General features: G+C 60.7%; 2 protein-coding genes across 3 annotated transcripts; both read left to right on the plus strand.

Annotated features, from left to right (window-relative positions):
- Positions 1 to 115: 115 nt before the first annotated feature.
- CHLRE_13g576500v5 (uncharacterized protein) lies at positions 116 to 5987 on the plus strand. Its single transcript, XM_043069465.1, has 12 exons — positions 116 to 807; positions 947 to 998; positions 1162 to 1219; positions 1388 to 1439; positions 1761 to 1934; positions 2338 to 2566; positions 2854 to 2963; positions 3290 to 3724; positions 3958 to 4007; positions 4338 to 4605; positions 4736 to 4958; positions 5219 to 5987. The coding sequence occupies exons 1-12, from the start codon at positions 688 to 690 to the stop codon at positions 5578 to 5580; spliced, it is 2133 nt and encodes a 710-aa protein (XP_042917440.1). The 5' UTR covers positions 116 to 687; the 3' UTR covers positions 5581 to 5987.
- A 238-nt stretch (positions 5988 to 6225) lies between these two features.
- On the plus strand, positions 6226 to 10040 carry CHLRE_13g576550v5 (uncharacterized protein). 2 transcript variants are annotated; one of them, XM_043069467.1, is made up of 5 exons: positions 6226 to 6485; positions 6615 to 7032; positions 7208 to 7394; positions 7610 to 7767; positions 7963 to 10040. In XM_043069467.1, the coding sequence occupies exons 2-5, from the start codon at positions 6640 to 6642 to the stop codon at positions 8311 to 8313; spliced, it is 1089 nt and encodes a 362-aa protein (XP_042917441.1). In that variant the 5' UTR covers positions 6226 to 6485; positions 6615 to 6639; the 3' UTR covers positions 8314 to 10040. The 2 variants fall into 2 exon arrangements, with proteins under 2 accessions (XP_042917441.1, XP_042917442.1); XM_043069466.1 differs by having other exon boundaries at positions 6635 to 7032.
- The last annotated feature ends 1799 nt before the right edge of the window (positions 10041 to 11839 follow it).

Below are 11839 nucleotides of genomic sequence, written 5' to 3' on the forward strand. Positions count from 1 at the left end.
CGCAAGTGCCGCAAACCTTCGCACCCCCTGCAACCTAGCAGCGTCTAGCAGCAGCACCAACCAACACCAACAACGACTCGGTACATGTGGCTTGGCGCACGGTCTGAACCCGTCCAAAATCTCTGCGGCATCAGCACCCCGTCTGTGCAAAGTAGCGATACTGCAGATACAGGATTAAGCACAACCGCACAGACCTATCGCGAGCGCAGCTGTGGCCCTTGACTTGTCCCATCACATAGCACAGCGTCTTACCGCCTCCCAGCCGGAAGGCTGTTAGCGACAAGGGTCCACGGGGGTGCCGCTGCCACAGTTGCAACAAGAGCGGAGCTGCATTGCAGCTACGGCTCTCCCTTACTCCATAGTTAGACCCTCGGTGCAGCCGGGTTCCCAGCTGCCATTGCCGCACATGGTGGCCGCGAAACACTTCGACACGCGGCGTGGAACCCGATCCTGCCATAATGGCTTCCTGGCGATAATCACTTGACCCCTGCACATGTAACGTAGTACAGAAGCCGTCTCCTGCTGAGGTCAGCACGCAAACCTATACCAAATTATCAATTTGAGCGGGTTTGACAGCCCACCCCGTGCAACGAGGCTAGCGTGCAATTCGGTGCACTAAAAGCAATAATGAATAAGTAACTGTAAAGCAAAGGCGATCCGGAAGCGCCAGTTCATCAGGTCGCTAACATGGCTCCAAAGAAGGCCAAAAAGGAGCCTGAGGAAGAAGTACTGGACCAGGCAACCTTGGAGCAGGAGGCACAGCGAAAGGAGAGCGAGCGGCTGAAGGAGCTCGCGCTAGACACGGGGGTGAGCGTGGGGGAACGTTTTGACCTGCCGCCCCCACGCCCGCGACCACCCTACCGCCCGTCTTACCTCTGCCGAGCCTCCCAGCGCAATCGCCACTCCAACTTATGCCCGCCACCTCATTACTTCTTTCCTCTTGCAGCTTCTCGCTGATGAAATTGGGCGCGTGACCACCCAATTGCCGCTGTCCCGAGGTGCGGAGCAGCTAGGTGAAGGTAGCTTGAGGTAAAGAGAACCCGAGAGCTCTGTATGCCGTGCGCACGTTGTAGTCTACGGCAAGCACTGATGCAGATATGCGCGACCTATGTCTGATGTGTGCCCCACGTTGTGTTGATCCCCGCACGCCGCATCATGCAGCTTTGGTTAAGGCCAACGGCAAGGACATTATTAAGAAGAGTACCAACCGCAAGAACAGGTGCGCGGTGGGTAACCTCTACAGTCCGGGCTAGGGCGGGGCTCTGGCTGCCGGTTTTCTTTGCTTCTGAATTACGTGGGCAGCCTCACAATGTCGTTGTAGGATGTCAGGGCCTTTCCGCCCATGCTCCTTGCTCTGCTGGTGCTGCTGTTACATTGCTGCATACAGGTACCTGGTGGTTATCAATGTGATGCTGGCACCTGCCGTGGCCGGCCGGTTGGTGAGAAGGGATCGGGGCCGGGTTATTCTGGAGCATTTGAGGCACGGGCGCAGCCTGGTGCATTGGCAGCCCGAGTGTGCCACAACCCCAAGGGCGTCCCGATGAAATCATCCGGTACCCACACGTTGCGATTCTTTTTACCACAGCCACAGCGCTGAGTTCGCTGCCACAGCACGGCACTCCCGCCTCCCCTTACCTAATCAGTCATGCCCGGACCCCTCCCCTCCCCTCCCCTAATCAGTCATGCCCGGACCCCTCCCCTCCCCTCCCCTAGTCAGTCATGCCCGGACCCCTCCCCTCCCCTCCTCCGCCTCCCTGCAGGGCACGCTGGCCCGGCTGGACAGCCGCAACCCGGTCATGTACCTGGAGGGCTTCCCGCCAGGCGGCCGCGGGCGGCTCAAGCTGTGGGGCAGCCACGTGTTCCCGCGCGCGCGCTTCATGGCCCTCAAGCTGGGCACGCAGGCGGCGGCGGCGGAGGACGTGTTCGAGAGCATGGCGAGTGCGGGGGGGGGAGCGCGGGGTGGAGGCGTTGGGGGTCGGGGTGGTGTACGGGGTGGGGGTTGGCGGGTGCCGGGGTGGTGTGGGCGTGGTGCGGGAGTGGTGCGGGAGTGGTGCGGGAGTGGTGTGGGAGTGGTACGCGAATCGGGACTACAGAACGACGGCTGATAGAGAAATGCCGGTAAGGTGGACGCTGGGCAGGGAGGATGGTGGATGGTAGGCAACGCGCTGGGAGGAGGTGCGATGTGTGAGTGTGCTGCACACAGCGGACAGGGGGCTGCAGGCGCTTGCCGTGAACACGCGCGGGGCAGCTGTCGCGACCCTCTGATGCCCTGTTCCCACCCACGCGCCTACTTGCTCCCCTTCCGCTGCCCGCCCTCCCCTTCTGTCCCACCCTCAGCTGGTCTTCTCAGAAGCCTGGTGGATTGGCACCGCCGAGGAAAACCCAGAAGAGCACAAGCTGCCCATGCCGCCCTCCCTCACCACCGCGACGGAGCAGGGCGCAGGCGGCGCGGCCGGGGCAGGCATCACGGACGGCGCGGCGGCAGCCGGCGGCAGCGCAGGAGGTGGGGCGGCGGCGCCGCTACACACGGTCTATGACTATGCCTACGGCGCCTGTGCCAAGCCGGGTGAGCAGGGGAGGAGCGTGGGGGAGGAGTTGAGGAGAGGGTTTGTGAGCGCGTGTGTATTCTGCATAGTATGGCATGTGTTGCGTGTGTTGTCAGGAGCCCGCGTAAACACAGCTCAAATCTTAATGGTATCGGGAGAAACGGCGTAAGAGTATTTGAACTGCATGGGCAACTGGGACACCTCTATCGCGGTGAAGCTTTATTCTCAGCAGCTTGGTGCTGTGGCCATGTGCTCATTGCTCACCCATGCTGACTCGCACTCGCCCATGCACACATCAATGTTGAAGGCGAGGCAGGTGGGCCGCCCAAGCCGTCCGCCGCGGGTGGCAGCATCGCCGCGTCGCAGGACCCGGCCGGCGCGGTGCCGCTGAGCCAGCTTCCCACTGGCGGCACACAGGTGGGCGCTTGGGTGCATGTGTGTGCGCGTGTGGGTGCGTGGCGTACAAGCGAGGGTGCGTGGGTGTGTCGTGCGCGCTGTGTCAGGGCGCACACGTGATCGTGTGCGCGTTCTGCGTGAGGCCAGTCGGGCTCAATGCGCGCAACCTGCGCGCGCACTGTCCCGGCGCGTGCCGCATAGCTCAGGGCAAGGCACCCCGCACTAGCTCATTCGCCTCCTCGCGCCCTGCCTCACGCCCGCCCTTCGGTTTCGGTAAATGCTATCCTGAGCTACGATTACCTGGTTTCCTAAGCCCAGCACCTCTGCCCTCCCTCTTTGCTGGCCAGGCCGACGACGCGGCGCCGCCATCCTCCCAGAGGCCGCGCCGCACCGCCGCCCGCCGCGCCTACCGCGACTCCCCCAGCGACGACGAAGACGACGAAGACGGCATGGGCGCAATAGCAGAGGACGACGGCGAGGACGGCGACGGCGATGTGGTCATGCTGGGCTCGCAGCGGCGCCGCGGCGGCGGCGCTGCAGCCGCGTCCACGCCGCTGGAGGTCGGGGCGGGTGGCGGCGGCGCCGGCGGCGGCGGAGCCGGCACGGCACCGCGTCGCGCGGCGCGCACGTCCGCCCTGAAGCGCAGCTACAAGGAGCTGAGCGATGATGAGGAGGGAGGCGGCGGCTGCAAGGACAGCGGCGAGGAGGGCGATGGCGAGGAGGCGGAGGAGGCGGAGGAGGAGGAGGACAGCGAGGAGCGCGGGCGCAACAAGGCTGCAAAGGTGGGCACAGGGGCAGGAAATTGGAAGCGGTGGCTGCTGGGTAATAACGGGAGCTATGGTCCCCACCGGCCCCCACGCAACACTGCACACACCTAAAGAACGCAGTGCTAGGAAGACATGGGGGGAGGGGTGGAGCAATGTGTCGTGTCGCGATAGGTGACGCGGGATTCGTGCCATCTCCTTACTCTCCACTAACTGCAATAATTCTTGCAAACTTCCCGCGGCGGCTGCAGAAGCGCGCCACGCCCGCTGCCAAGACCAAGGCCGCCGCCACGCCGCGGGGGTGAGTGGCTGGGCATAACGTGCCCAATCCTGTCCACGACATAGGGACACATGCAGCCCCATGTTGTTGTATAGCGGGCTTCTACTGAGCCGCTACACATCAATCACTCTGTCGCGTGATCTGACAACTATCTGATCTGACTTTTATACCGTGCCTGGCGATATAACACATGTGCGCCACGCCACGTGCATACGGCATGCGCCTTGCTGTTGCGGACCGGGCTCCTGCGCCCGTGCGGCCGTGTCTTGCGGCAGCTCCATGCGCTGCGCCCCTTCACGGCCAGCCCCTGACACCCCTGCCCACTGCTGCAACACATGGATGTTGCTGTAGGCAGCAGCCCGCCTCTGGCCGCAAGACGCCGGGGACGGCCGCGGGCAAGAAGGCCGGCCCGGTTATAACCGTTGACGATGACGAGGAGGAGAATGGGGCTGCGGGCGGCTCACAGCGGCCAGCAGCTCGCAAGCCCGCGGCTAAGAAGGCACCGGTGATTGTGCTCGACGACGACGACGATGACGACGACGATGATGAACAAGAAGAAGAGGAGGAAGAGGAGGACGAGGACGAGGACGATCAGGAAGCCGAGGAGGAGGGTGACGAGGTATGTGGCGTGCTGCTCCGAACATGCGAGTATCGTGTCATGTCGACTGGAGGCACTGCCATTGAACCGCACGTGGAATCTGAGTGGCACGCGTGCTGTCTGTGTGGCCCTCGGCGCACCGCAAGTGCAGGAGGGCGATGATGATGACGGCGAGGAGGAGGAGGAGGAGGAGGAGGAGGACGGAGAGGGTGACGGCGACAGCAGCGAAGACGGGGTGGAGGAGGCCGACGGGGGCGACGGTGACGAGGAAGAGGAAGAGGGGACAAAGTCCGCTCCCAAGCGGAAGCCAGCGGCAGGCGCCGGCGCGCGCAGCCGAGGCGGCGGCACGGCGGCGGGGCGCGGTGGCGGCCGAGGTGCGTGAACGCGTAGTACACGTGTTTCGGGAATGCATGGTGCTCCTCCAGGCCTCTCTTTGAGGATCCTTGCATGGTAGCCTCGCCGCAAGAAGTTCGCGATCCAGGGAACGCCATGCCCAGCGGGACCGGCCGCGTGCAACCTTGATGGCAGTGTGGCAAACTCCTGCGCCAGCACCTGCCTTTCCCAGCCTCACGCTGCCTCATACGGTCCCAACCCTTCGCCCCTAAACCCGGAACCCCGTTCCCTCACATACCAGGCGGCGGCCGCGCGGGCGCAGCAGCCGCTAGAAAGCCGCGCAGCGGCGGTGGCGGCAACAAGAAGAAGGTGGTCGGTAGCAACAGCGATGGAGATGATGACGACGACGATGATGAGGCAGTCTCCGAGGAGGAGGACGAGGAGGAGGCAGGACCCTCGGCCAAGGAACGCAAGCCGCCGCCGGCGGCGGCCGCAAAGCGCAGCCGCGGCGGCGGGGCCCGCGGCGGCGGCAAGGTGGCGGCGGGCGGCAGCGCCGGCAAGGGCAAGGCGCGGAAGCGTAAGGCCGCGGAGGAGAGCGAGGAGGAAGAGGAGGAGCCGTCAAGTGAGCCGGATGACGACGACGATGAGGACTGGTCAGGATGAGGGGTGAGCAACTGCGGTAGGGCCTGGTGAAGGTTGTCTGCACGGGCTTGAGTCTTCCTACAAGCATGCCTACGTTGCTGTGTGTCGGCTGGGCGCGATGGCACAATGGCACTTCTGTGCTAACTTGGCTAGCACCGGCATACGGCTGTGAGGTGCTCAACCCCGTGGGGTCGGCGTTAGGTGGGTCGTGGTTGCTCGCCTGGGCTCGTGAAGAATGAAGCGAGGCACAACTGCACAGCTGCAACCAGCAACTGTCGCTCACTCATTCCGGGATGAGTCGTTGCACTCGGGGGTACGTCATTTCCTGGCATCCCTGGGGATGGGGAATGCCAACTTCTGCACAGTGCTTCAATGGGCTCTTCGACCGTGGAGCGAGGTAAAATGCACAGTTGTAATCAGCAAATGCAATGCCGCAGCGTCCGGGGTCAGCGGCTGGGTGCCTGGGTCCGAAGTACACCTCTCTTGCGGCGGGCATGGGCGTTGGATGCAGTTGGGTGCTTGCGGGTGCTTGGGTTGGGGCCTTGGGTTGGGGCCTTCCGGTTGGGGGTTGCAGGTTGCAGGTTGAACATGGGCCGGGGGTGGGGTGATTATCATACCGTCTTTACTGAAAACTGCACAGCACATTTGCTCTAGCTCTGTGTGGTTCAGCCTGCTTTAGCGGGCTGTTGACTTTGTCCAGAGTTCGGACCAGGTTGGGACCGCTGGCGCTGCTCTATGCAGCAAATGTTGGTTGCGCCGCGACTTTTTGGAGTCTAGCTGGTATCAGCACAGCTAAAATATTGTTAAAGAGAAGAGCGGGCAGCATCTGCTTTGCTGAATCTCGGCATCGAAAGGTTGGGGCGCTGCAGACAGCAAACGACCAGCCAAGTGCGCTCTGTAAGCTGAGCTTGGTAGGAAAATACCAGGTACGTGAATGGGAAACTTGGTCTTTCTGCCGCCAAATTGCATGTGCGGCCCTCCGACGCCGACCTGCTGTCTGTTGCATACCGAGCCGCGTGTGGTCACGTAATATTTTATGGATCTTCTCACCGCAGCCTCGCCCTAACCTCTGAAGGTGACATGGCTTCGCTGCCACAGCTCCAGCCCGACGCGGCGATGGCGCACGCGGCCGTCAGCTCCCAGCCGCTGCAACCGCAGCCGACCGCGGCCCTTGCCCTCTCATCCGCACTGTCTGCGGGAGCGCTGACCCCTGTCCAGCAGGCTAGCGTCCCCCTGCAGAGTGGGCAGCTGCCCCTGCTGGTGGCAGCCGGCGGCAGCGCAGCCAGCGGCAGCGGCGTCGGCTCTGACACTGGCATCCCGAGAACCCCTGCTAGCAGCAATGGTGTCGTCGACGGCACAGGTAGCAGCGCCGGAACCGGCGCTGTCGGCAACAGCCCACGCCTGGCGTCTGCGGGCGTGCCGGTAGCGTCCGAGTCTGACAGCCGGACCCTTTTGGCGGAATACTGGTTTAGGGTGAGTTCCAAAGTAAGCCGCCTGCCGTCTAGTAGAATGCTTCGGCCGTCAGGCATTAGCTGCGCACATACGGTGGCAGCGGCGCTGCTGAGCCGGGCCTTCGGGCAGTGTATGGCGGCTTGCTTTGCATTTGTGACGTGCACAAGGTGCGCACGTACGCACGGCACGCACGCAGGTGGGCAAGCTGCAGGGCCAGCAGGCCCAGGTGCTCTCTGAGATGGACAGGTTGGAGAAGATTGCCCAGCGGGCTAGTGGTGACGTCGCCGCCAACAGCCGTCGCTCCCGCCGCCTGCTTGTGGAGGTCTACAAGCGCTGCAGGGTGGAGCCGGGGTCGGCAGAGGCCGCCAACTACCCCATCTGTGGTGCGTGCAGTGGCCGTGTCACATGCATGCGTGCCCCGAAGGCATGTCGTGGGGCATCCAGGCGCGTGTGCGCGCTGGTGCCGCAGCTGGACCCTGTCCCAGGTGTCATGACCATGCTTCATGCTTGCAGTTGGCTTCCGTGGGAGTTCATGGTGGCATATGTTACACGCGTTCATTCACGCGGCCTCACGGAAATCTCTGTGGTTGGTCCACAGGCAACGTGGTGAAGTTGATGCGCGCCGCCGATGAATGCCTCATCAAGTTTATTGCCACAAAGGCCAGCGCACGGGCCGCAGCTGCGGCTCCCAGCCCCGGCCTCCCTGAGGGCGGTGCTGCTGAGCCGCCGCCCGCCTTCGTATGCCCCATCACCCAGGTGAGGAGAAGTCCCGTGTGAGTAGCTATCTTGTAGCGCTTGCCTAAGGCCTTGGGTCTTACCTCTTTCCAACAGTTGAAAGAAGATAGGCACACACCCCGGTCTGCTCTGTTATGGTTTCGGTCCTGTTGGTCCTGTGTCTTGTCATCAGGCACACGGTTAATAAAACCCAACGCACACGGTAATTGCTGGCAGGACGTGATGTCAGACCCGGTGGTGGCGGCTGACGGCCACACTTACGAGCGCGGGATGATTGAGAAGTGGGTGCGCCAGGGGCTGGGCGCCGGCGCCTGTTGGCCGGGCAGCAGCGGCCCGCGCAGCCCCATGACCAACGAGCCGCTGCCCAACACGGCGCTAGTGCCTAACCTGGCCCTGCGCAGTGCTATCAAGGAATGGCAGGAGCAGCGGGAGCGCCAGCGCCTGCAGCAGCAGCACCAGAAGCAGCAGCGCGTGCAACAGCAGCAACAGCAGCAGCAGCAGCGCCTGCAGCAGGGGCAGCAGGGCATGCAGCGGACCGGCTCGCGCCAGCTTCCCGACGTGGCTTGACGTACGCCTGTGATCTAGAGGCTTGGCGAGCAGCGGCGGATAAGCGTGGGGCCCTGACTGGCAGGGGTCATGCGTAAGGTTTTGGCCAGGTTTGGACTGTCGCTGTAGCAGGAGAGTGATGGTGAAACGCACTTACTTGTTTGCAGATGGAGCACCGTCTGCAAGCGAGTCTTGCTGGGAGTGCTATCATGAGGAGGGCGGAGTCTATGTTTGCAGGCTTGCGTGCGGGCAGGCGGCGGGCAGCACTAAGAACATGTTTGCAGTGCACAGTTAAGTGGTCGCCTTGACGCGGTGCTATATGCCAATGCTCAGGGCAGGTGCTGGCGGACTTCGTGAGCAACCATGTACCGGTATATACGGCAGACGGCGTGTGTGTACTGCGGCGTTGCGGCTCTGTGAGCATGTCTGTTTGTGAGCAGGACTGCACTTAGTAAGATTGGCAGAGCTCGGGTGCATTCATGATAACTGCTTGGTTGTTGTGATTTAGGCAAGCCTGGGCATAGTAATATGTTCGGCCCCATGCCGTGGCAAGCCTCTTGTTTTCTGCTACCGGACCCCAGGCGCTTTGTGCCATGTTGGGACCGCAAGGCGGCGGTAGTGGTCAAGGTTTCCAACACACGTTTTCAAGTTTCGGTCCAGAACTCATAATCGTATTAATACCGGTATTTGCTATTCCCATTGACAGCGGGACGTGGCTGGACGCATGGAGGGCCGTGCCTGTACGAACCAACCCGGCTATGTCGTGCGGGAGATGAGGTAGACGCTTGCGGCCTCAGATAAGATACGTGGGCTCAACCACTTGTCGCTCACAGGGGCCGACCAAATATCTTGTCAAGTTGGGTCCAGTGGCTGATAAGTTGTGGCGGGAGAGCTGGCCTTGATTTGCGGCCTTGCTTCGCGGCCCCTCTCCAAGGCCTCTCACCAGCTAAGCCGTGGCAACTTGCACACACACAAACACAGTACGAATCGTAGTTAATTGAACATGCACTACGCCCCCACCAACCTCTTTCACGTGATCCCCTGCAACCTCTTCCACTTAGAATACTTTGTCCTGCCGGCACCGCCGGGCTTGAAGGCACCGACGGGGATATCCGGGAACTGCGGCCGCAGGTGTTTTTCGGCCGCGGTCCAGTCCACCTTGGCCTTCGAATGCGCGGCCAGGATCATAACACCCGCAGAGTCCCTGCATCCAGCGTGGAGGCCATGCACACTTTGCGTGTGGTCTGCGTGTGCACACTTTGCGCGGGTGCCGTGTGCTGGTCACTGGTGAAAGGGTGCTTTGACTCCTGCATAGCAAAATGCGCTCATATGTTTGTGAGCAGGGCGCGTGTGATCATTTGCGACCCGTTAACCCGTTGGTTGCTTCGTGTTTTAAAAGTGATTGTTACAATGTGACCAGCGGAGCTGGCTCCCAAGCAACCTGGCAGGAACCGGGTGTGTCAAACTAGTAACCGTTCACGTCACGCGTTCACCCACTGTTTGCACAGCGTGCAGACTGCGGTTTGCGGCCATTTGGTCTGAGATTGTGTGGCAGGGGCAGGGCAGGGAGATGGGCCGTGGCAGGGCCTGCTACCGCCAGCTTGGAAGGTGGAAGTGGGCAACCCCGCCGCGGACTGCCATAGACACTGTAGACACTGCGGTTGACAGCAGCATCACGTGATGATGATGATGATGATGTGTTACAGGGTTGGAAGTGTGCATTCCTGAACCTGTAACGAGACTAACCGAGCCGCAAGGGCTCCTCGTCTCTCCTGTTAGCAATGTTGTGAGCTTCATGCACACGCAAGGCAGAATCTCTCAACCTCAGAAGCTTGTTACGTCTAGCCCAGATATCACTAAGACAGCATGCTAGCACGGTTTGATCCGAAGCATTCATGATCTGTTGCATATTGCCCGCAAGTCCGTAACTTTCTCTTATGTCAGCGTAAGCCTCACACTCAAGGAGTACGTGCCGTTCATCCTCAACTCCATGATTGCAGCAGTAACAGCGCCTCTCACTTCTCGGCAAATGCTGGTTCCTATTTGCAGATAGAGGCCAGCAACACATACGGAATCTCATCAAGCCTCTGTGAGCCTCATACGGAATGATACACTGCGCGTGGGGTGGGTGCATGCAGGGTGCGCGGCGCTCAAAGCTGAGCCCCATCCAGTGCTTGTACTTGGCCATGTGCATACCTGGTTGTTTAGAATCAGATGGGAAAGAATCTGGTATGCACTGTAGCCGTTCGTGCGTCCAACCGTCCATCATGCGCTCACGGAAAGCTCCAGCAAGATCAGCTTCGTCCAATGGGTTGGAGAGTAGCCAATCAACCCGCGCTCTCACGCTACTACGTCGTGTAGTATCCGGCATACCCTTCCACACATCGGCAAAATGCTCAATTATCCGCAGAAATGATTGGCCCCAGCTTAACCTGCAATCAGCGGGCTGGCCCTGTGGGCGACTCTTGGCATCAACTGCCTCAACTAGCTCCTCAGTCAGGGCACGGTAACAGTAAGTGTGCTTCTGTTTGCGAATGCGGTTATAGAAACCAATAAGCATCTTAAAGACATGGTACTGCAACGGTAGCCGACCTAATTCTGCATAAAGGAGCCGATTGGCGGGCCGTGCTGCACCAGTACACTGCCTCATAAAGTTAGTTTGGAGTTTCACGGTCTCATCCTTCAAAGCAGCCTCAAACAGGCCTTCCGCTAAGTTGTTCCTGTCATGTCCCCTGTTGCCTTGCGGCCCTCCATTCAGCGCGTCAACTATCATGTCGGGGCCCCACGCTTCACAGCCATAAGTGGCAATAGCTCTGACTTGAGAGTCAAATAGACGCATCCTAATGTCCGCCGCCAAAAGGTTACGCTTCTGCGTACGTGCAAGTAGACTGAAAGCCGCTCCACGAGCAGCGTCATTCAGGGCACCCCTGCAGGCTGAGAAAGGGGCTCCCGGCCCATACACCAAGCCTAAGTAGCGGGCTCTATCAACCGCGGGAATGCTTTGGCCTTGCAGCCGTAACCTGTCGCATTTGGCTGCTACCCTGGTAGCAACTTCCTGACTGCTGGCAAAAACAAGCCGTTCACACTTCTTCACGTTAGCGCGCATACCAAAACACGCACAGAAAGTGTCCACATACCCAAGTAGCTCACGCATCCGTTCAAAGGAGGTGGCTAGTAAGCTAACATCATCCGCATAAAGCAAGAGAGAAATGCGCTCGTTGTCAAGCGTAGGTGAGTCCCTTCCGTGCTTGGATCCACTAGGGCCGTCATCTGCATCATGCGCGTCGATAAGATCACCTAGTGTCTCAATAAACAGCCCAAACAACTCAGTGCTAAGCGGGTCGCCCTGCTTCACACCTAGTAGAGAGGGGAAGGGCTCTCCTATCTTGCCGTCTACCTTCACCTTCATCTCAACCTTGTTGTACGCGCGTTGAATTGCACTCAGCATACGCCCTGTGATGCCCCGCTCCTGCAACCTAGCCCATAGCGCTTCCCTTGGTACCTTATCAAAGGCTTTCTCGAAATCAATCTGCACGATAATCAGTGG

Source organism: Chlamydomonas reinhardtii, chromosome 13, assembly GCF_000002595.2.
Source record: "Chlamydomonas reinhardtii strain CC-503 cw92 mt+ chromosome 13, whole genome shotgun sequence".
NCBI lineage: Eukaryota > Viridiplantae > Chlorophyta > Chlorophyceae > Chlamydomonadales > Chlamydomonadaceae > Chlamydomonas > Chlamydomonas reinhardtii.

Excerpts from the sequence above, each read along its gene's own strand:
- CHLRE_13g576500v5 (XM_043069465.1), top strand. The coding sequence starts at position 688 with ATGGCTCCAAAGAAGGCCAAAAAGGAGCCTGAGGAAGAAGTACTGGAC. Across the intron at positions 2,964-3,289 it reads TTCCCACTGGCGGCACACAG|GCCGACGACGCGGCGCCGCC; the intron begins GTGGGCGCTTGG and ends TTTGCTGGCCAG. Across the intron at positions 4,606-4,735 it reads CCGAGGAGGAGGGTGACGAG|GAGGGCGATGATGATGACGG; the intron begins GTATGTGGCGTG and ends CCGCAAGTGCAG.
- CHLRE_13g576550v5 (XM_043069467.1), top strand. The coding sequence starts at position 6,640 with ATGGCTTCGCTGCCACAGCTCCAGCCCGACGCGGCGATGGCGCACGCG. Across the intron at positions 7,395-7,609 it reads CGCCAACTACCCCATCTGTG|GCAACGTGGTGAAGTTGATG; the intron begins GTGCGTGCAGTG and ends GTTGGTCCACAG. Across the intron at positions 7,768-7,962 it reads TCGTATGCCCCATCACCCAG|GACGTGATGTCAGACCCGGT; the intron begins GTGAGGAGAAGT and ends AATTGCTGGCAG.